Genomic DNA, 20,645 nt, shown 5'->3' on the forward strand with positions numbered 1-20,645 from the left:
TCTGTATGGGCTCTTGGGTACCCCATAAGGGAAAAGGAGCAGGTTTTTTTTTCTTATAACACATGCAAGTGATGTCTGTTGGACACAAGAAGAACCTGGTGGATCAGGCCAATGGTCCATCAAGTCCAGCATCCTGATCTCACAGTGGCCAACCAGATGTCTTTCTTGGAACCCCTCAAGCAGGATTCGATCACAAAAGCCCTCTCCCCTCTTGCGGTTTCCAGAAACTAGTATTCAGAGGTGTTTACTGCCTTCACTGGAGCAAAGGGTCTTGTAAGGGGGAAGGCTTATAGGGAACAGCCCCCCCCCCCAATTAGGTCGAGTTCTTCGCAGAGCAGTAAGTCCAGCACAGGATCAGATTACAAGAGCCAGGAAACAGAAAGGGAGACCCAAGGCTCTGGCAGTCTCAGAGAGCCCCTGCTCCAAAGGAAGGGAGAGAGAGTGGTGGAAGAAGGGACCGGCAGACAGTCAGAAGGGAGGCCATTCCCCCCAACGCCTGAATTGAGGAGCAAGGGGCGGCGCTTTGGGGTTCCCAGGCTGTTATGTTGGGCATGAAACAGAAAGCAGCCATTGCGAGATTCTGACTCAGACTGAGGTAGACATGATTTATGGACACTTTGCACTGTAAATAATATGCACCAATAAAAACATCTTAAAGATAAGCAGATGTGGAGGGTCGTTACTCAAGAGCAGCCACAACAACCCCTGACAGGTCTTTACCTTCAATAGGGACCACTGAGGGCTCCTTGATGGAAGGTGAAATGGCCCGTTTCTCAGCCACAGCTGCCTCTGCCAAGCGTCCCAAGGCACTGAGAGGGGGCGTTGAGGAGAGTTTTGGGCGCTTGGCAAGCCCGGAGGCGGCCTCCCGCTTCCGCTCAGAGGGCAACCCAGCCGAAGCCGGCTTGAGCAGCGTGACGGCTGCTTTCGATTCATTGGACTGGCCTTTTGAACCCAAGGCGATGAAATCTCCTGGAGGCGGGTGACCTAGGAGGAAAAAAAGAGAGCAGTTCACAGAAATGCAAAGTCAGGGAGAACGCAGGAAGCTGCCTTATAGTGAGTCAGACCATTGGCTCAGGTAGCTGAGTATTGCTTACACTGACTGGCTGTGGCTGTCCGGGAGTCTTAGTGGACCACAAGCTTCACATGAGTCCACAGTGTGATGCAGCAGCAAAAAAAGCTTATGCTATTCTAGGCTGCAATGACAGAAGTCTAGAGTCCTGGTCAAGGGAAGTAATATTCCCTAGAAACTCTATTCTGCCTTGCTCAGACCATACCTGGAGCACTGTGTCCAGTTCTGGGCACCACAATTTAAGGAGGATGTTGACAAGCTGGAAGGTGTGCAGAGGAGGGCAACCAAGATGATATATATGATATATATGATAGCCATCTCCCAATATCTCAAGGGCTGTCCCATGAAAGATGGAGCAGACCTGTTCTGGAGGGTAGGACTCAAACTAGTGGCTTGAAGTCACAAGAAAGGAGATTCCAGCTAAACATCTGACGGCGAGCGCTCCTTGACAGTGGCGCGGTCTCCCTCTGGAGGTTCTGGGCTCTCCTCCCTTGGCGGTTTCTAAGCAGAGGTTTATTGGCCATCTGCCATGGAGGCTTCAGCTGAGATTCCTGCATGGCAGGGGGCTGGACTGGATGACCCTGGGGGGTCCCTTCCACTTCTACAGTTCTGTGGTTCGCAGGAGGTTTCCAAGCAGAGGCTGGACGGCCACCTGCCAGGGACCGTCGAGCTGTTACTCCTGCGTTGCAGGGGGGTCAGCCTAGATGGCCTCTTGGGGTACCCCTCCCAGCTCTGCAGTTCTAGGATTCTACGTAATTCTTTTTTGGAGGGGGTGGGAAAGAGGGTTTTTTTGTTGTTTTTAAGGCGGAGCTGGCCTTCCCCCTGGGTCTCGTGCACGCGCTTCCCCACCCCCACCCCCATTTACCCACCGGAGGGTTTGGCGACGGCGCTGGGGCGGCGCGCGGCCGCGGGCTTCGCGCGGTTCATCCCTGCGGAGCCCCCGCCCCACTCCCGTCCTCTCCGCTTTTTCCCTCACAGTCGACGGGCCGGCAGGGAGGGGGTTAAAGGAGAGGAAAGCGGAAGCAGAAGAGCCGCGAGGTGCCCTTCCCAACCCGGAACAAAAATAAGGAGAGGGAGGGGAGTGAGCTCGTTTCCAGGCTCTCGGCTGCGTTTCTCTGGCGCCACCGCGCGGCCGGGAGGAGAAATTGCAGGCTTTCCCTCTCCTTTGCCGGAGTAGACCGCGGAGCGCTATCTAGACTAGGTTCGGGATCATTTCAAGTTAAGCGAGCGGAGGAAACCGTGTCGATGTGACAAAATAAAAAAATTCCTTCAGTAGCACCTTAAAGACCAACTAAGTTTTTATTTTGGTATGAGCTTTCGTGTGCATGCATACTTCTTCAGATACACACGTGTCGATGTGAGTCTTTCGCCACCTAGTGGCCGGCGGCGGGGTGGCGAGCAAGGGGAACTGCGACGACGGGGCTCCCGAGCGGTAGACTTATTATTGATATTTTTTTAATTTTTTAAAAAACAACCAACGATTTCCACCCGCACACCGCCACCATTGTAATCCATGGTCCAATGGCAATAGACAGGGCTAGCAAAGAGGGCAAAAGGGGTTATTGTTTTGTTCTTGTTTTTATTATGTATTTTGTGTTTTTACCTTGTATTTTTATGCCGTGATCTGCCCCAAGATCTACGGATGAAGGGCGGTATACAGATTTAATAAAAAAATAAAACAGTGGCCCGGCCCAGGATGCCTTGCCATTCTGTGCAAGGTAGCAGAACAGGCACAGATAAACGAAACTAATGGATGTCAGGCAAAACACTTCGAGACATTGATATTCTGAGGAAGGTGAGACAGGTGAGGAAGTGAAGGCTGGGATTTTTTTTCTGGCCTTGATAGCTGCTGGTGGTGGTGGTGGGATACCAGATGCAACCAGTGCTGGCTTACCCGATAGCAGGTGCCCAAAAGGGCACCCAAGAGAGTAAAATGTGTCAGTAGCAGTTCATAGCTCATAGAACCATAGAGTAATCTAGTCTGACCCCTGCAATGCACAAAAAAACATTGACGTAGTCATTGTGGGGGAAAATAGGAATTTTGTTTGATTTCCTTACGCCCCATATCCTTCCTCTATTTTTCTGTTCTCTTTTCATTATCCAAGGTGGCGGCGTCCTACTAATGTGAACTGAAAGAATGTGAGGAAATCAGATTCCCTGCCGTGTGTTGCATATCATACACCTGCATGTATGTTTCAGTGCATGTATAAGTTTTGTGCCGTTTCAAAAAACAAAATTTTGACGCTTTGCTATTTTGTTTTGAATTACATGTGGAATGTAGGCTATGAGTCTAATACCCCCAATTGTCACCTGAGGCCCTTCTCTGCGTGCTTTCTCAACGGGAAGTACAGAGCGCAGCAACACGAGAATGGGCTTTTCAGTGGTGGCTCCTTGCTTGCGGAATGCTCTCCCTGGGAGTTGTAGCCTGGCAACAAGTTCTCCATCTCTGCCCTAGAGATGTTGGCACCCAGAGCCAGCCATGCCTCCCTGACTCAGCCAAATACAACAGAGAGTGAAGGGGCAGCAGCCAGGCTCAATTCAGCCAGTTCTGTGGCCAATACAATAACTAGTGTTGATTGAGTTCCCTCAATTTATTTTAATTTTTATTCAGGACCACAGTAAATTGAGAAGAGAGTTAAGCTCTCCGCTGCCACCAGCTGTGATTCCAATTCTCCTTCCCCGCAACTTCCAGGTACCAGTGTTTGCATTCAAAGCAAGAATGGCAGAGCTGCATTTAACTTTGTATGGCCCAGGGAGAGGTTTGCTATCTCATGCGTTGCTCGAGAAGTGGCGAGGAGATTGTGCATCATTTCACTGGGGCCCTGAATTTCTGCTATAATACGCTTTGCAGGTTTGCCAATTTGGTTCTCTTTGAATATGCCCAGCAAGCATTCGTGAACGGAACTGAATCGCTTTCAGAAGTGGCACTCTTTGAAGTTTTGTTTTATTGAGTCTCAATCTGAGTACAGCCAGCCACAGAGAAATGGCAGATGCAAAGCCCCAAATGAACGGGTAAAAGCTGAACAATCTGAATACGCCACTCACTTTGTTTCTCGGCACTGCTGGCCTTTCCCAAATGGCCAGAAGCAAGGCAGGCAGCTCCCTGCTCTGCTCCGCTCACGAAACTGCAGGTAGGGGGAAGGAGGGATCGGTATAAAAAATAGTGCAACTGAGCATTCCCCCCCACAAGGGTACATTCTGAATCACTGCAGAGACATTCAAACAGGAGGCGGGTTCACAATCAGCCCAAATTCCCTCTTGGCGAAGAAAGCAGGTGTTGGGATGTGATGCAAGAGGTACAACCTCCGCAGCACTGGAAGAAGCAAACCTCACATAAGGCGGCAAAACCCCAAGGGGCCAGCCCTAAGTGAGGCTGTGGGTTAGGTCAACAAAGCCCAGTTCAGTTATAGCCGGAAGGCACCTTCAAGCAGAACCTGTGGACCATCAAAGAAAGTGGGGATATGACGAGGTGAAAACCCTCTGTTGACCTTTGTGGGTTTAAAGCAATGTTGGCAAAATAGGGCTTTGGCTTTCAATGTTTGTTTGAGAACAAGCTGCCTTGTGCTGCATACCAGAACTCCAGGCGAGTTCTCTTGGGCTCAGGTCCTGGAGGAATGGCGTTTTTACCGGCTCCTGCACAGAGACAAGAGGCCTAAACAGGCTAACCCCAAACATTTGGTTGGCCACAGTGACGATGCTGGATGGGGCCTGGGGCCTGATCCAGCTGGACACTTCTTATGAACCAGGAAATGTCCGGAATTGACGCTGAGCCTTGGGAGCACATTCGTACCACACATTTGCCACTGTAAACGGCCATTCCCCCCAAAGGATTCTGGGAGCTGTGGTTTGTTAAGGCTTCTGAGGGTTGTGAGGGGACCCCTATTCCTTTCCCAGAGTGGTTTGATGATCAATCCCTCTTCACAGGGAATTCCTGTTTGCAGAATGCTCCCTCAGAACCCTGAACAAACTACAGCTCCCAGAATCCTTTGGGATAAGCCACCGCTGCGGTATCATAGCTTTAAACGCATGGCGTGAATGTGCCCCAAGAGAGGCACCCCAGGCTGCATGTGCCCAAGCTTTAGTGCCCTCTACGGAAACAAAAGGGTACTGTAGTGAACATCACCTGCCCCTCTCATTGGCGCAGAGGATGAAGGCTCAGGAACCTGTCCTCCTCCCTTCGCCTGGCTTGGAGGTGCTGCACTTTCTGCCCTTGCTCCACGTTCAGATCCTGCTCCCGGCAAAAGACAGCAGAGACCCTGGGCTTGTGTATCCTCTCCTCCCCACATCAGGACCCTGGAGGGTGGGGTTATGCCCCACAAACAGCGCAACTTGCTCAAGGAGAGCCTGGCAGGGGTCTCTGTGGCATCTTAGGAAGAAGAAGTCCTCCTCCCCCCCTCCTGCCCCCAGCCTTGCTATCACGGATCCTTTAAACCCGGGAAAACCAGGCACTGGGATTGGGACGTTTGGCATGCATTAGGTCCCTTCTCATGCAGTGGCAGAGACAGTGCGATGATACAGGATGTAGCAGCAGCAGCAGCAGCAGCAGCAGCAACACAGAGATCCAGGGCTACCTTTAGAAACACGCACAAAACTCACACACACAGATATACAGCTTAGGCGCTCTAACCCAGCGAAGGCGACGGAGGCATCTCCCTTTTCCGACGGGAGCAGCAAACACGGTCCAAAGCGCGGGATGGCTCGGTGGGGACGCCCAGCAGCGTGCAAGAGACCCTCGCCCCATCGAGGGCCGAGCTGAGACGGGGCTTCGTTTTTTGGCAAAAATGCAGTAAAAGCTGAAGCAGCAGGGAGTCTTTTTCCTGAGGAGACGCGAAGAAGAGAGCACGAGGCTCGGGGCCGCAGAGACCCTCCTAGGGGTGTGCGGCCCCCCATCTGGAGGGCCTGGACGGGCGACAGACCCGCCTGCTGGCAACAGTACATTCAGACGGCTGGGGGGGAGGGAACTGCCAGTCTCACATCCAGTGTATGCTGAATCCACGGCTGAGGTTGAGCTGGAGGTCACTCACAGTGAGAACCTAAGAAGGAAGTGAGATCAGTGATTAGCTGGAGCCTTTATTCCCTTCAATAGTTTGCGTTTCTAATAGTTATCCCTCCCACCCCCATTTTTCTATTGCAATTGTTTTTTTTTTTTTTTAAAAAGCGGCCAGTGGTAATCTAATAAATCACTGGCTTCAAGTTACAAGAAAGGAGATTCCGATTAAACATCAGGAAGAACTTTCTGAGAGTAACAGCTGTTCAACAGTGGTTTTTAAGCAGAGCTTGGGTGGCCATCTGTCAGGGATGCTTTAGCTGAGATTCCTGCATTGCAGGGGGTTGGACTCGAGGACCCTCAAGGGCCCACCCAACTCTACGATTCTATGATTCTAAGTGGAACCTGCAGGAAAATGTTGCAGTGTGGAGTGCTTCTGTTTAGGGTTACAGCCAACCATGTCCTATTCGACAACATTTCCCTCTCCCACAGACACACAACGTTGTGTGGGCAGCATGGTGTAGTGGTTAGAGTGTTGGACTAAGACCTGGGAGAGCAGGGCTCAAATCCCCACTTGGCCTTGTAGCCCCCTCAGTGACCTTGGGTCAGTCACTCATTCTCAGCCGAACCTGCTCCACAGGGCTGTTGTGAAAGTCAAATAAGGAAGAAAACTATGTATGAGGTCTAGGAGGGAAGTTGGGGTATAAATGTAAAATTAACTAAGAAACGTGCTCAGTCTTCATGGGACAGGCTTTTTTCCTCCCACCCAAAAAAACTGTCCTCTATTCTACTTCTGCAAAATTTGGGGTTCCCAAAACCTTGCTGATACCTCCCTCTTGGGGGTGGACGTTCTTGTTTGGGCTGTGTAAGGATTTATCCCTGGAGAACTGAGTTTGCTCTTAGTATATTAGAACTGCAAATAAAAAGATGGGGGTTTTTTATTTATTTATTTTTAAAAAAGAAAGCTAAAAACAGTACAGTGACCAAGTTAGAAAACAAAGGCAGTAGAATCATACGAGTTGCCCAGTTAAAAACAAGCAGTGATGGGCCTCTCTTGGGAGGGCTTGCCAGATTCTAGGTGCCAACACAGACAAGACCCTGCCTCTAGCACCCACTGGCTGCACATCCAAGCTGCCTGTCAAGTTACCTGGTTTGTCAGATAGGTAAAAGGCCTCTCCTTGCCATTGACAGTGACTGTCTTTGGCTCTTCCCGGACCCCGTAGACACTCAGCGCATCGACTGTGACGTACGTGGCTCCCGCATTGGAATGCAGGACAGTGGAAGTGAATGTGTTCTGGAAGGAAAAGACAAAAAAAGTGGGAACTCCCTGATCATAGCTGCCTCCCTGCTTAAGCAAACACACTCAACTCCTCTCTTCTCTTCCCTGCTGCTAATATTGGATTGCCTGTGCAGAGCCTCTGGGGCTGTTGGTAAAGGAAGAGAAGAAGTGATTGTCATCTGACGAGGCCACAGGAAAAGATCTGCTAGATTTGAAGCGGGAGCTCTAGGTCTGGGCATGCAGGGAGGGAGGGAGGATCGACTAGGGAAGCCCCTACCAGCCTCCCACCGAAAATGCAGGTGAGAACTTCTCAAGGTCGGTTGACATCAGCGGAAGAGAGATGGGAAGCAGGGCTCACTCTACTGGTTCTGCTGTGGTAGGCCAGGTCCTCACCCTAAGGCAGTGGTTTGCAAACTTTTTTCTCTGGACCACACTTTCAGAATAAAAAAATTGCTTGTGCCACATCTTTTTAGTGAGAAGAAATATATCAGAAAACACAATTAGGATTGTTTGCAGTATCACTTGCTGCTCTTGCTCTCATTTTTGAAAAGATATCTATCCATATTCTACAAAAATAAAAATAAAAATTGATACTACACTGAAATGTTTAAATTTTTTGTTGATTGTCATTGAATCTTCCTGCCACACTTGGCACCCTCTACTGCCACATCAGTGTGGTATGCCACAATTTGTGAGAACTACTGCCCTCAAGCATCACCTTCCCCCAGACTGCCTCAGGGGCAGAGATGAGAAGCGGGGCTCACTCTGCCTCCTTTGCTAAAAGCCCGGCTCCATCAGGCTCCTCCTGCCCCTATTGTGCAATGGTATAATAATAATAATAATAATAATAATAATAATAATAATAATAATAATAATAATTTATTATGTATACCCCGCCCATCTGGCCGGGTCTCCCCAGCCACTCTGGGCGGCTTCCAACAGAAGAATAAAACACAACAATCTATTAAACATTAAAACATTAAAAGCCTCCCTGAACAGGGCTGCCTTCAGATGTCTTCTAAAAGTCTGGTAGTTGTTTTCCTTTTTGACATCTGTTGGGAGGGCGTTCCACAGGGCAGGCGCCACCACCGAGAAGGCCCTCTGCCTAGTTCCCTGCAACTTGGCTTCTCGCAACAAGGGAACCACCAGAAGGCCCTCGGTGCTGGACCTCAGTGTCCGGGCAGAATGATGGAGGTGGAGACGCTCCTTCAGGTATACTGGACCGAGGCCATTTAGGGCTTTAAAGGTCAGCACCAACACTTTGAATTGTGCTCAGAAACGTACTGGGAGCCAATGTAGATCTTTCAAGACCGGTGTTATGTGGTCTCGGCAGCCGCTCCCAGTCACCAGTCTAGCTGCCGCATTCTGGATTAGTTGTAGTTTCCGAGTCACCTTCAAAGGTAGCCCCACGTAGAGCGCATTGCAGTAGTCCAAGCGGGAGATGTTTAATCCCTCTTCATCTTCCTTGTCACATTCCCCTCGTGTGCCATGCTTTTTTAGATCATAGACCAGTGGGAAGGGACTGTCTTGTTTCAATTTATTTCATGCAAGCTGTTCTGGGAGCCTTCCTTTTGCCGAAGAGCAGGGTAAAAAGGTTCTAAGTGAATAAATACAGTGGTACCTCGGGGTACAAACACTTCGGGTTACAGTGTAACTAACCACTTTAAGTAACTTGCTCGTCACACCACAGCAGGACAAAGGGGTTCTTCTTACCTGTGTGACATTGAACACGAAGTAAGAATAGTCGCCCTTGGCGAACGTGTCCAGGCTCTCGCCGTCATCCCAGTAAAGGTCTCCCCAGGCATTGGCGTTCTGCGACAGGGCCGCAATCAGGTGAAGAGCATTCCCACTGCCCACTGCTGTGCTGCCTCCGGGTTTCTGAGAGGGAAAGAGATCAGCGTGTGAAATCCAGATTCACTGAAAGCAGCCCCGACTAGGGCTGGGCGATGTCTGGTTTTCAACATGGTGACCAGCTATCCATCGTGATCTAGTGACACATCACGATGTCTGAAGTAACACTGAGAAAGTCTGAAAAGGGGGCTGGGATGGGGAGGGAGGGAGGGAGGAGCAACCAGGAGGAAGGGAAGGAAGCGGCCTGCTTGCTCAGGTGAAGGAGCTCCTGCAGCCCAGCCCCAGAGCCTTGGCAGAGGAAGCCTGTGAAGGTGTTGTGTCTGCCTGCCTTTGCATTTGCCTTCACCCGAGCAAGTGGGGCAGGCTGCCTCTTTCTGAGAGGGGAATAGGGGCCTCCTAACAACTCTCAGCACCCTTTAAAAAAACTACAGCTCCCAGAATTCTTTGGGGGAAACCGTGACTGTCTGAAATGGCACCAGAGCACTTTAAACGTACGGTGTGGATACTGCCTCAGTTCATAAATTCACAGCAACAAATGTCCAACACCTATTTGATAACAACATTTATACAGTGGTATGCAAGGCCTTCTTTCACTTTGATTTCACTGCACATCACACTAAACCGGTCTTTGTGTCTGTAATTATATTGTTCTAAATGAGCACGGGGTGTCAGTCTGGATCATACCCTGGGTTCCTTCCAGGCTGATCCTTCCTTAAGGGAAAGGTTTTGGCTGGCCAGTTAAGTACAGCGATTTAACACACCCAAAGGGGTTGCTCTGTTGCCATAGAGCAGGCATCCCCAAACTGCGGCCCTCCAGATGTTTTGGCCTACAACTCCCATGATCCCTAGCTAACAGGACCAGTGGTCAGGGATGATGGGAATTGTAGTCCAAAACATCTGGAGGGCTGAAGTTTGGGGATGCCTGCTGTAGAGACAAATGGCTGGGCCTTTTTGCCACCTCACCTGGCTGGACGCCACATCATCCTAGGATGGAGAACAAACCGAAAGGGACTGTGTATAGGAGGAGTGTGCAGTGGTGGAGCTTCATGCTCCGGCACCGGGGGCGGAGAGCAGGCGGGGCGGGGCTGGTGCGCATTCTGGGGGCAAGGCACTCTGCCCGTAGGGGCGGGACATGCGTTCTGGGGGCGGGGCACCCAGCGCGGACGGGGGGGACAGCCGCGATGACGCCCTCGGGATCGCGCTGCCCAGGGCAGGGCGCCCCTATCACCCCTCCCTTCCTACGCCCCTGTGTGTGTGTGTGTGTGTGTGTTGGGCTGATGCTGGAAGCTAGGGGCATGTCTTGCTCTGTGCATAAGGTAATATGCACAGAGCAGAACTGTGCATTTATGCACCAGCAGCATAATATGCACAAACAGAACAGAGTTCCTCAGGTCTCCAAGCGCCTCCCCCACTTCCCTCTCTTGCTCCTATGTGTATGGGAAGGCAAAATCAGCAGTTAACCACAGTTTGCCGTGCCGTCCAGAGCTAGGCCTGCGGTTCATCTTTGCTGTGGTTAAACAATGAGCTCCCGCAATCGTGGTTTGCCGTTGGCTTGTTTGAAAGGTAAATCACAACAAAGCCTGTCTTTGGCGATGGAGGTTATCCTGTAGCACTGCGGTGTGACCATGCAGGTGCCATTGGACCTCAGCTCCCATTAGCACCAGCCAGCATGGTCAGTGGGTAGAGGATGATGGGACTTGTAGTCCCACAATATTCGGAGGGCCAAGGGTTACCCACCCTCCCCCTTTTAAAAAGAGAAGTCACATGGTGGCAGGTGGAAGAGGATGGAAACTATCAGGCCTCACCTGGGTTGGCAGGATGGTCCCTTCCCGCACATGCACGTTGATGTGGTCCAGAGGTGCGGCCATCTTCAGGTTCTCCCCGCTGCTGTTCACTGAAGAGCCCTGCAGGGGGCAGCGAGAGGCTGAGCTGTCAGGTTCATGCCAAGCGGTCAGATTACAGCAGCCTCTACCAGCCTCCCAGCAACCCCAAACATCTGGAGGAGCATGGGTAGGCAAACTAAGGCCCGGTGGGGACCGGGACCAAATCCAGCCCAATCGCCTTCTCAATCCAGCCTGCGGATGGTCCAGGAATCAGCGTGTTTTTACATGAGCAGAATGTGTCCTTTTAGTTAAAATGCGCCTCTGGGTTATTTCAGGGGCATAGGAATTTCTTCATCCTCCCCCCCTGAAAAAAATATAGTCTGGCGCCCCACAAGGTCTGAGGGACAGTGGAGCAGCCCCCTGCTGAAAAGGTTTGCTGACCCCTGATCTGGAGGATGTCACATTGGGTCGGGGCTCTACGAGACACACGGCCACCTGTTTTGGGTCGCTGGTTTTGGTCTTCAGAGCCCTAGAAAATTTGACGCCACCTAATCTGAGGGAGATCCTACACTTCCATGAGCCTTGCCATGCATTTAGAGATCAGCATCGGAGACCCAGCCCGTTGGCCCACCAGCGAGAGCTGTTAGGCTGGCGGGAGCGAGGGACAGGGCTCTCACCACACCTTTGGAATTCCCCCTTTCCGGGGGGAGAGAGAAAGAGATGCCTCATCCTTGCTGCTTTCAAAAAGAAATAAAACCGTAGGCACATTTATTAAGATTGGCTGAACAGTGATGCACTTAAAAAAAAATTGTTAACTGCTGGTGGTCTTTGTGTCTGTAATTATAGTGGTACCTCTGGTTGTGAACGGGATCCGTTCCGGAGGTTTTAACTATTTGTATGTTTTAAATTATGGTTGCAATTTTTTTAGAGATAATTTTATCGTTTCATCTTTTTTGTAAACTGCGTTGAGGCATTTCCCCTACGATTGAGAGGTATATAGTTTTTATTAAATAAATAAATAAATAAATAAATAAATAAATAAATAAATGGGAGACAAGATCTTCTGGGGTGTGAATGCTCTGAGCCCCAGCAGAGGAATAATTCCCAGTTTCCTTTCTTGGGGCAACAAAAATGACCCAAGCAGAGAAATTATGAGACCACCACGGCTGGTCTGACGGGCCGCACGCTCTTACCGTGTAGTAGTCATACCACAAGCCTCGGGGAAAGTAGCCAATCACCGAATTCACGCCAGGCTCCAGCACGGGAGTCAGAAGCAGGCCCCGCCCCCAGAGGAACTGCCTGTCAATGGAGTAAGTGGCCACATCCTTCGGGAACCTAGGAGGGAGAACAAGCCGCCACAAATGCCGTCAACCAAGGCCACAATCACACCACACATTAAAAACACCACGAGTCCCCTTTAAAAAGCTATGGCTTCCCATAAAGCATAATGGTTGCGTAATGGTTGGAATGTTGGACTAGGGCCTGGGAGAGCAGGGTTCGAATCCCCATGCATCCATGAAGCTCCCTGGGTGACCTTGGAGCCAGTCACCATCTCATCGCCTAACCTACCTCACAGGCTTGCTGTGAAACAGGGAGGAGGAGAACCACATAAACCACCTTGAGATCCTTGGAATATAAAGGTGGTATATAAATATAATAAATACAATAAACAAATAAATAAAATTATTTGTTTAAGGGTGCTGAGAGTTGTTAGGAGTCCCTTATTACCATTCATTCAGTTTATATACCGTCCTTTATCAAAAGATCTTAATGTACAATGTTAAAAACACATTACAGAACATCAATGATACAAACGTTTTAAAAAATGAATAAATAGCATACTGACAAGACAGCCTAAAAACAAATTAAAAGCATACTGACACGACAGCCTAATAATAAAACAGCCATTATAATAAACTGTACCCTCCCCCACATTTTCCCAGGCCATAGATTATTTAATAGCCGTAGGCCCGGGTAAAGAGGAATGTTTTTGCCTGGCACCTAAAGACATGCAATGATGGCAACTCCAAGAGGTGCAGTTCCCAGTTTCCTGGGGAGACAAATGGGAGTGTCAAACCACAATGGGAATCGAGGTTCTGAGAAGGGAACAGGGGCTCCTAACAACTCACAGCACCCTTAGCAAACTACAACTCCCAGAACTCTTTGTGGGAGAAGCCATTGCTTTTTAAAAGCAGCAGCACAGAGCTTTAAATGTGTGGCGTGAATGTGGCTTGGGTGTCCCAAGTAGAAAGTTCCCCCGCCTCTGGTTTAATGGGTTCCTTATTCTGTTAGGGTCCTTGAACTTCCTGTGGATACCCCCACCCCCACCCCCTGGGAAGAGGGCTTTGGCAAGGCAAGGGAGAGAGCTGTTCTGTTCTCTTGGCCCTGAACCATGCCCGCTTGCGAGCCCCCCAGAAACGGGCATGATTCCTTACTCGAAGAAGAGAGGCCGGGCCACAGTGTCCCCTTGCAGGTGAGCCCGGTGGAAGAGAGAGTAGAGGTACGGCAGGAGGGCATAGCGGACCTCTAGCGCTGCCTTCATGGCAGTTCGGGCGGCAGGGCTGAACGCGGTGGGATCTTGGGCCTGAAGAGGGTGGAAAACAAGAACAGGCAAATTGGCTTAAATGGGGGCATGCAGAAGAACCAGGGCAAAGGAGGCAGTGTGGCGTAGGGGTTAGAGTCCTTGCCTAGGACCTGGGAGACCAGGGTTCCAATCTCCACTCGGCCATGAAACTCACTGGGTTTGCCCTTGGAGGTCGGTCACTGCCTTTTATCCTAACCTACATCACAAGGTCGTTGTGGGGATTAAATGAGTGGGAAAACCAGGTGCGCCAGCTTGAGCTCCTTGGAGAAAAGCGGGGGGGGGGGGGTTATAAATGCAACAAACAAACAAACAAAAATGGTCCCGATTGTGCAGAAACTTGAACTTTAAAATAAATAAATACTGTATGTTTACATTGTTGCCACCTGCCCTGGGATCTTATGGTGAAGGGCAGGTAAGAAATCAAATAAATAAGAAAACAAACCCAACAATGATGGGAAGCTGAATTCAGAGCCTTCTTTGCCCTGCTCTGAGTTCCTATCTGAGGATCGATTCAGATATCATGTTTTGCATCCAAACTCTTTGAAAGAAGGAGCAAAATAATGTCAACGGCATAAAACAAACTGGGTGATTTGGTTACCGGCACTCAAAAGAGGCTCCCTGTTGTATCTCTGCATGAGCTCACGGCTTCCCAATCGGGAGGCAGACTCAGAGCAGAGACTCATGCAGAGTGGCAGCCCTTACTGTCTTACCCGAAAACAAATCATGTTGCATGTTAGCAAAGTGTGCCTCCAATTCTGGTTCTGAAGAATTTTTATGAACAGAAACAAGAGAAGCAATAAGTTTTATCTCAAAGAGTGTGCAGGACGAGGGATGCAGTAGCTGACCGGAAGTTTGAGAAACACTTAACGCGAGTCCCCGTCCTGCCCCCAGCAGCTTCACCTTCACGTCCTGGGTGTTGTGGTTTCGTGCAAAGGGGTAGAAGGCTCCCAACTGCATCCAGCGAGTGCAAAGCTCCTCTGTGGTGGAGCCCAAGAAGCCGCAGATGTCTGCCCCGACCAATGGGATCCCAAAGAGGCTGAAGCTGAGCACCCCTGAGGATTCAGGCAGGGGGGGAAAGGAGTTAATAGTGGCCAGGTGACGACTGACATTAATGCCTGGCTGACTTCCGGATTAGATTACCACAATGCATTGTTTATGGGGCTGGCCTTGGAAACAGTCCGAAACCCCCCACTGGTACAGAATGCGGCCACCTGCCTATGGACACTATGCCTGCTTTTAAACTTCACTGACTTCTAGTTTTCCCCCAGGTCCAATTGAAGGTGCACGGTTAAACAGGTCTGGAGGGAACCGGAGCCAGGAGTAGGTCCGTAAAAAACACACACACCAAACAGTGCAGGCCTAGCAATTCTTCCCAGTAGGTCTTGACCCAAAGAGGCAGTGGTGAGGGCTGAAGGTCCCCGTCTACCCACCGCTGCCTAAATCTCCTCCTCCGCAGGGTTTCCCCCAAGCAATCTGAGACTGTGTTAGCATGCAGACATTCTTTCCTCTGCTCTTTTCATTTCTCTGCATGTTCTGGGAGACCGGGGGGAGGGGAGCTGGTTGCAGCAGGAGGATGAGACTCGCTGGCTTCTTCAGCGGCCTGCCTCTTCTCTGCCTCCTGGGCCCCCTCCTCTCCTGCCTCTGAGTCTGGACTGCTCTCTGCCCCAGCCTCTTCCTGCTCACTAAACCCTGTTGCCTCTTCCAGCTTCTGACACCTCCTCCTCCCAGTCTGCTCCTTCTTCTCTCTCTGACCACTCATCACCATCCCACCACCACTCCCCTGGCTTGGCAAACAGGTACGACCTTCTTCCCCTGGGGTTCCCTTGGCGGTTCCCCAGCTGCTGCCTCCCACCATTCCTCTGTGCCCAGCCAGTCCATGACAGCATCCAACTAAGTCCTACCCAGAGTGGACCCACTGTCACACTCACATCCCTGCTTGTGGGCTCCCCATTGGGGCATCTGGCTGTGAGAATGGATGCTGGACTAGATGGGTCGGCTTAGTCGCCGGCATCTCCAAGCAGGGCTGGGAATACCTCCCTTCCTAAAACCCTGAAGTGCCACTGCCAACAAGGGTGGGCAAAGCTACACTGTATGGACCAACCAACTTCCCATGTTCTTATGTCCACCTGCCCTGGAAGGTCCTCTCCTGCCTTGGGCACTGCTGCTGATCTCTGAATCACAGCACATAGTTAAACTGTGGAACTCCCTCCCACAAGACGCAGTGATGGCCACTAACTTGGATGGCTTTAAAATACAATCAGAAAGATCGCTATCCGTGGCTACAATGGCTGTGCTCTGCTTCCACCATCAGAGACAGTGATGCTTATGGAAATTGGTGGCTGGAACCTGCAGGAGAGGAGAGTACTGCTGCAATCGGGTGCTGCTTGTGGAGCTTCTTGAAGGCATCTAGCTGGCCACTGTGAGAATTGCGGGATGTAACATCACTGTAGCAGTCAAGTACAACATTTCCTGTTTGCCCAGAGTGGACACACAGGGGGATGCTACTCCAGCCAGGAGGACTTCCTGGCACACCTGTCTGGAGCATCCTCCCCCTGCGTGTGACCCTGGCATGACCCTGGGAGACCCCATAAAGGGCTGGTCACGCAGCCAACTTTCTCTTGATGCCCTTCTCTCTCTTGACTCTTCCTGATGCTCTTTGGGATGAATGCACACTCTCTTCTGTAACTACAAGCCAAAGGCTGCCTTCAGGATCCTACTGTGAACTGAATGTAAGTAAACTTCTTATTACTTTTAAGAGAAGACTGTTGTGTCTTTATTGTTTTTAAGAGGGAATAAAGGGGAATTTACCAGGAACAATCCAATCTGGACAAGCCGGACCGGATTGCTTAACTCAAGAGATTCAAACGAATCTACCAACTAGCTTCCTGCTATATACAGGGAATGTGCACTGCAACCAGCTCACTAGCGTGAGTGAGGAATGTTTAATCAATATATCCTCTCCTACTATCCACAACATTCCCACAAGAATAGGGTGCTGGACAAGATGGGCCATGGGCCTGATCCAACAGCCAGGCTCTCCGTGCGTCTTTCTGAAGAGCTGTGTCCGCAGCTGGAAAAGAAAACCATTTGCACCTACCTGGGATGGAGCAGACCATGTCCTTCCACTCGCTCCTGTTGTCACCAAGCCAGTGCCCTGAATACCTGCCCTGGCTGGGGAAGGAGGAGCGGGAGATGACAAAAGGCCGCTTCCCTCGGATCTTGACTAGCGCGCTGAAAGGGAGGAGGGGAGAAAAAGGTGACTTGCAAAAAAAGTCTGCTTGTAAGCCGAGAGCACGGGAAGGAATGCCAGCTAGCTTTGGCCCCGGAAACTGCATGTCTTGTCACTGATGCTCTCATGCCCCAGACAAACCCATCCACCAAGGCGATGGGAGCTTACCTAGCAGTAGCCTTGGCTTCCATCAGCCCATAGAGGTTATGGAGATTGTAGTGCACAGATGCGTTCTGCCTGGAGGAGGCACAGATGGTCTTGGCGGAAAGGGAATTTCCCAGTACGGCTGGTGGAGAAAGAGAACGGCTGGTTAGAGGAAGTACAACAAATTGCGTGTACTTGGCAAACAGGTACGAGCTCCTGTCTGGGGTGGTTGACCCATGGAGACCATTTCTCTTTCTCTCTCTCTCCCTGTTGCACGCAAACACAGAGGCAGTCACTCAAGAAGGCTATTGTAGGATCATGGGCATGTACAGCAGGAACTAAAGCATCTCCTCTCTTACCGGGCACGTATGGGGGTTTATCTAGCTCTTCCTGGGAACAGCCTGCGAGGGAGCCATCCACAAAGTTCGATGGTTCGTTCATGTCCTAAAGCAGAGAGATTGGGGCGGATCAAAATGGCCCACTTCGCACACTGCCCACAGAAATTTAAGCTTTCCGCAAGCACAGGTGAGCTGCAGACCATGGGACTTGCCCTGAAGCCAATATGAGCATGTTAAACACAACATTTTTTCATGTTTCAAAGGCACAGATGTCTGTGTTTGTTCAGTGTGAATGTAGCCTTAAGGTTATGGCCTGACCATAGGTTGCGAAGCAGTGATGGGTGTCCCCCCCCAGCTCCTCAAACAGGTTTGGGTCAGAAATAAGCCATGCTATTCCCCATCCCATCTGCAAAAGTGCAAAACAACTCGGCTTGTTTTTGAGCCAGTCTGAATTTGGACTGGAGGCCACCAGCAGCAGCTCTGACCCCCAAGCCTCCCTCCCTCATCTTCCCATAAGCCTCCTTGCCTGCCCCTGCCCCTCCTCCTCCCCCTTCCTCCCCACCCACTCACCCACCCTCCAAACCCCTTTTTCCTGCCCCACACTCCCGGCTACAGCTGCTGACACTCTTAATTTGGGGGAAAACAGGAGCAGGGAAGAGAAAGAGGTCTCTTACAACCTCCCTCTGGTGCCGCATCCAAGAAGGAGGCCACAGGGGAACTATTGAAATGCCCCTTGGGAGAAACTACATTTACCAGGATCAACTTAGGGGCACATTTATTGTGTTTCCATCCTACTTTTTTCTCCAAGGAGCTCAATGTGGCACACACGGTTCTTTCCCCCTTCCTCATTTAATCCACATAACAACCCTTTGAGGTAGGTTAGCCCGAGAGGCAGTGATGGGCCTGCAAGGTCACCCTATGAGCCTCATGGCCAATTGGGGATTCGAACCCCGGTCTCCCAGGTTCTAGTCTGACACGGTAACCACTAAGCCACACTGCCGCTAGGAAGCTGCCTTATACCAAGCTCATCCAGCTTAGGGCTACTGGCAGTGGCTCTCCAAGAGATTGAACCTGGGACCTTCTACGTGCAAGGCAGCTGCTCGGCCAATAAGCTATGGTCCTTCCCCCAGGCTGGCACCTGGTCTGCTGTTTAACAGCACCCCTGGCACTGGGCTTTAATGTTTAGCTCCCACACTGGGTCAGAGGAGTGGTTAGAGTGACAGACTACGACCTGGGAGACCAGGGTTCAAATCCCCACTCAGATATAAGGCTCACTGCATGGTCATGAGCCAGTCTCTGCCTCTCAACCTAATCTACCTCGCAGGAGATGCCACAAGGAGTGGCGGAAACCACGTACCACACCTTGAGCTCCTGGGAGACAGAGGTGGGACAAAAATGCAATAAATAAATAAAATGGGTGGCATCAGGTACACCAAGTGCTTTTGGCACTGCATTGCAGGGGGTTGGACTTATAGGGACAGAACCACCTAAAATGTATAGAAACTTATTCATGTATGTTACTACAGTGGCTAGAATGTCACTCGCCCCAAAATGGAAAGAAGCAGAAGTCCCAGCAAAGGAAGAATGGATACAAAAACCTAAGGAATACGCAGAAATGGAAAAACTTACCGGAAGAATAAGAAATCAAGATAACAAACTTTTTTAAATAAAAGAATGGAAATGATTTATTGAATATTTACAGATAAATTGTAAACAGATAAGATCATTGGCAGGATTATTGTATTAACCTGCAGTCTGATAAGAGTTTATTTTTAAAGTAGATGAATAAATGAGCAGATTAAGTAAATTTGGATCTGCAGAGGATATTAAAAATGAATTTAAGGAACAGCAGAAAGAGGGGGAAGGAAATCAAGTTTTGAAATGTTAAAATGATTGTAAAATTAGTGAAATGTATAAACTTGAAAAAGTATAAATAAAATTTGAAAAACTGGGGGGGGGGAGTCTAGATGACCCTTGGGGTGACTTCCAACTGTACAGTTCTGTGATTCTGATACTCCAAATCTAATACTCATCATCTCCCCTTTTCAGTGCCCACTCAACTGTTGCAACTTTTCTGTTTAGAAACCGGAAAAGATTGAGGAAGGAACTTACAATCCAAAGGCCATCAAAGGGGACGAGGGAGTGGAATCTCTCCAGGTTTTCCAGCCACCACTGGTGAGTGTTTAGGTTAGAGAAGTCGGGGAAAGCGGTGAGGCCGGGCCAGACCTAGGGGATGGGGAGGACAACAGCACAAATCTGATGGATAAAATTCAGGCAGAGTTGAACCCAATTCAATTGAACCCAATCAGATGCAATAGGTTAGTGCCTTATCCAGCCCACCAGACTAACCCTTATTTCTTTTTTGAATTCATGTTTACCATCTAACCTAGTAGTTGCTACCACCCCTTTGGTTCCATAAAAGTATCCCCAGTGAAAATACCCTATACTGAGAATAGCGCTTTGCACAACACACTAAGGAAGATAACACAATAAAATTCAAAACAGTAACAGTAAGTTGCACATTTCTTCAAAATCTAGTTTAAACTACTGTATTTAGTTTAATTAATTCAACAAAACTGTTGAACTCAACCCAGCGATACCAGCTTTCCAAAGTCTGAGGCTTCATCCATACTTGCATTTGTGCCATCTTTCTAGGCACACATCCAGGATTTCCCAGCAGCTGCGGTTTTTGTGTGTGTGTGTGTTCCAGTGCTTTCCCCAGGAAAGCCAACGCTTTACTGCTAAATCAGAGCAAATGGCAATCAGGTTTTCCGCAGTTGGCCATTTGCTCCAATTCAGCAATAAAATGCAGGTTTTCCCAGGGAAAACACCAGGACAAAAAATTAATGGAGAACTTCTGAAACAACAATGACATATTAGCTCCACTCAAGGCATGATGGAAGCATTGGCTGGGAAAAGACATAACATTTTACAACGACAGGAAGGAACACCATGGACAGAATTAATTGTCACACACAGGAGGAATAAGGATATAGTTTGAATGCTTCACGTATAAGTTTATAAATCATTTAATGTGTCAAGAGGAATGGATGTTATTAATATTGCAGTTGTTTTTATAAGGGATGGTTATTTTGAATGGGATGTAATTGAGAGGAATAAGATCTTGGAACGCAGAAACAAAGTAAATCATCAAACCATAAATTCTAGCATGCGGGAGGCCACCTAAATTATATAATTTGGCATGTGAATGATTGGGATTAATAACTGTATTGTTATTTGGCATTGATATAATGAGGCTACCATTGGATTATTGTAATTGAAAATTAATAAATATTGACAAAAATAAAATAAAACTAAACCACTTCTGGCCACATGACCTG

General features: G+C 49.5%; 2 protein-coding genes across 4 annotated transcripts in view; both read right to left on the reverse strand.

The window, feature by feature from the left end:
• INTS1 (integrator complex subunit 1) overlaps nt 1–3,025 on the reverse strand; it is a 66,724-nt gene extending 63,699 nt beyond the window's left edge. The window contains exons 1-2 of the mRNA XM_035131449.2: nt 1,939–3,025; nt 721–984 (exon numbers count right to left, since the gene is read on the reverse strand). Coding sequence (XP_034987340.2) covers nt 721–984; nt 1,939–1,996 — 322 coding nt within the window. The 5' untranslated portion in view covers nt 1,997–3,025. The remainder of the gene's footprint in view (nt 1–720; nt 985–1,938) is intronic.
• Nucleotides 3,026–3,996: 971 nt separating this feature from the next.
• Nucleotides 3,997–20,645, reverse strand: part of LOC118092842 (lysosomal alpha-glucosidase) — a 39,436-nt gene continuing 22,787 nt past the window's right edge. For all 3 annotated transcript variants that reach the window (XM_035131451.2, XM_035131450.2, XM_035131452.2), the window contains exons 10-20: nt 19,417–19,530; nt 17,326–17,410; nt 16,991–17,108; nt 16,691–16,824; nt 14,494–14,645; nt 13,445–13,593; nt 12,203–12,344; nt 10,992–11,090; nt 9,049–9,213; nt 7,204–7,350; nt 3,997–6,102 (exon numbers count right to left, since the gene is read on the reverse strand). In XM_035131451.2, coding sequence (XP_034987342.2) covers nt 6,040–6,102; nt 7,204–7,350; nt 9,049–9,213; nt 10,992–11,090; nt 12,203–12,344; nt 13,445–13,593; nt 14,494–14,645; nt 16,691–16,824; nt 16,991–17,108; nt 17,326–17,410; nt 19,417–19,530 — 1,368 coding nt within the window. In that variant the 3' untranslated portion in view covers nt 3,997–6,039. The remainder of the gene's footprint in view (nt 6,103–7,203; nt 7,351–9,048; nt 9,214–10,991; nt 11,091–12,202; nt 12,345–13,444; nt 13,594–14,493; nt 14,646–16,690; nt 16,825–16,990; nt 17,109–17,325; nt 17,411–19,416; nt 19,531–20,645) is intronic.

This window comes from Zootoca vivipara, chromosome 14 (genome assembly GCF_963506605.1).
Source record: "Zootoca vivipara chromosome 14, rZooViv1.1, whole genome shotgun sequence".
In the NCBI taxonomy this organism is placed as follows: Eukaryota; Metazoa; Chordata; class Lepidosauria; order Squamata; family Lacertidae; genus Zootoca; species Zootoca vivipara.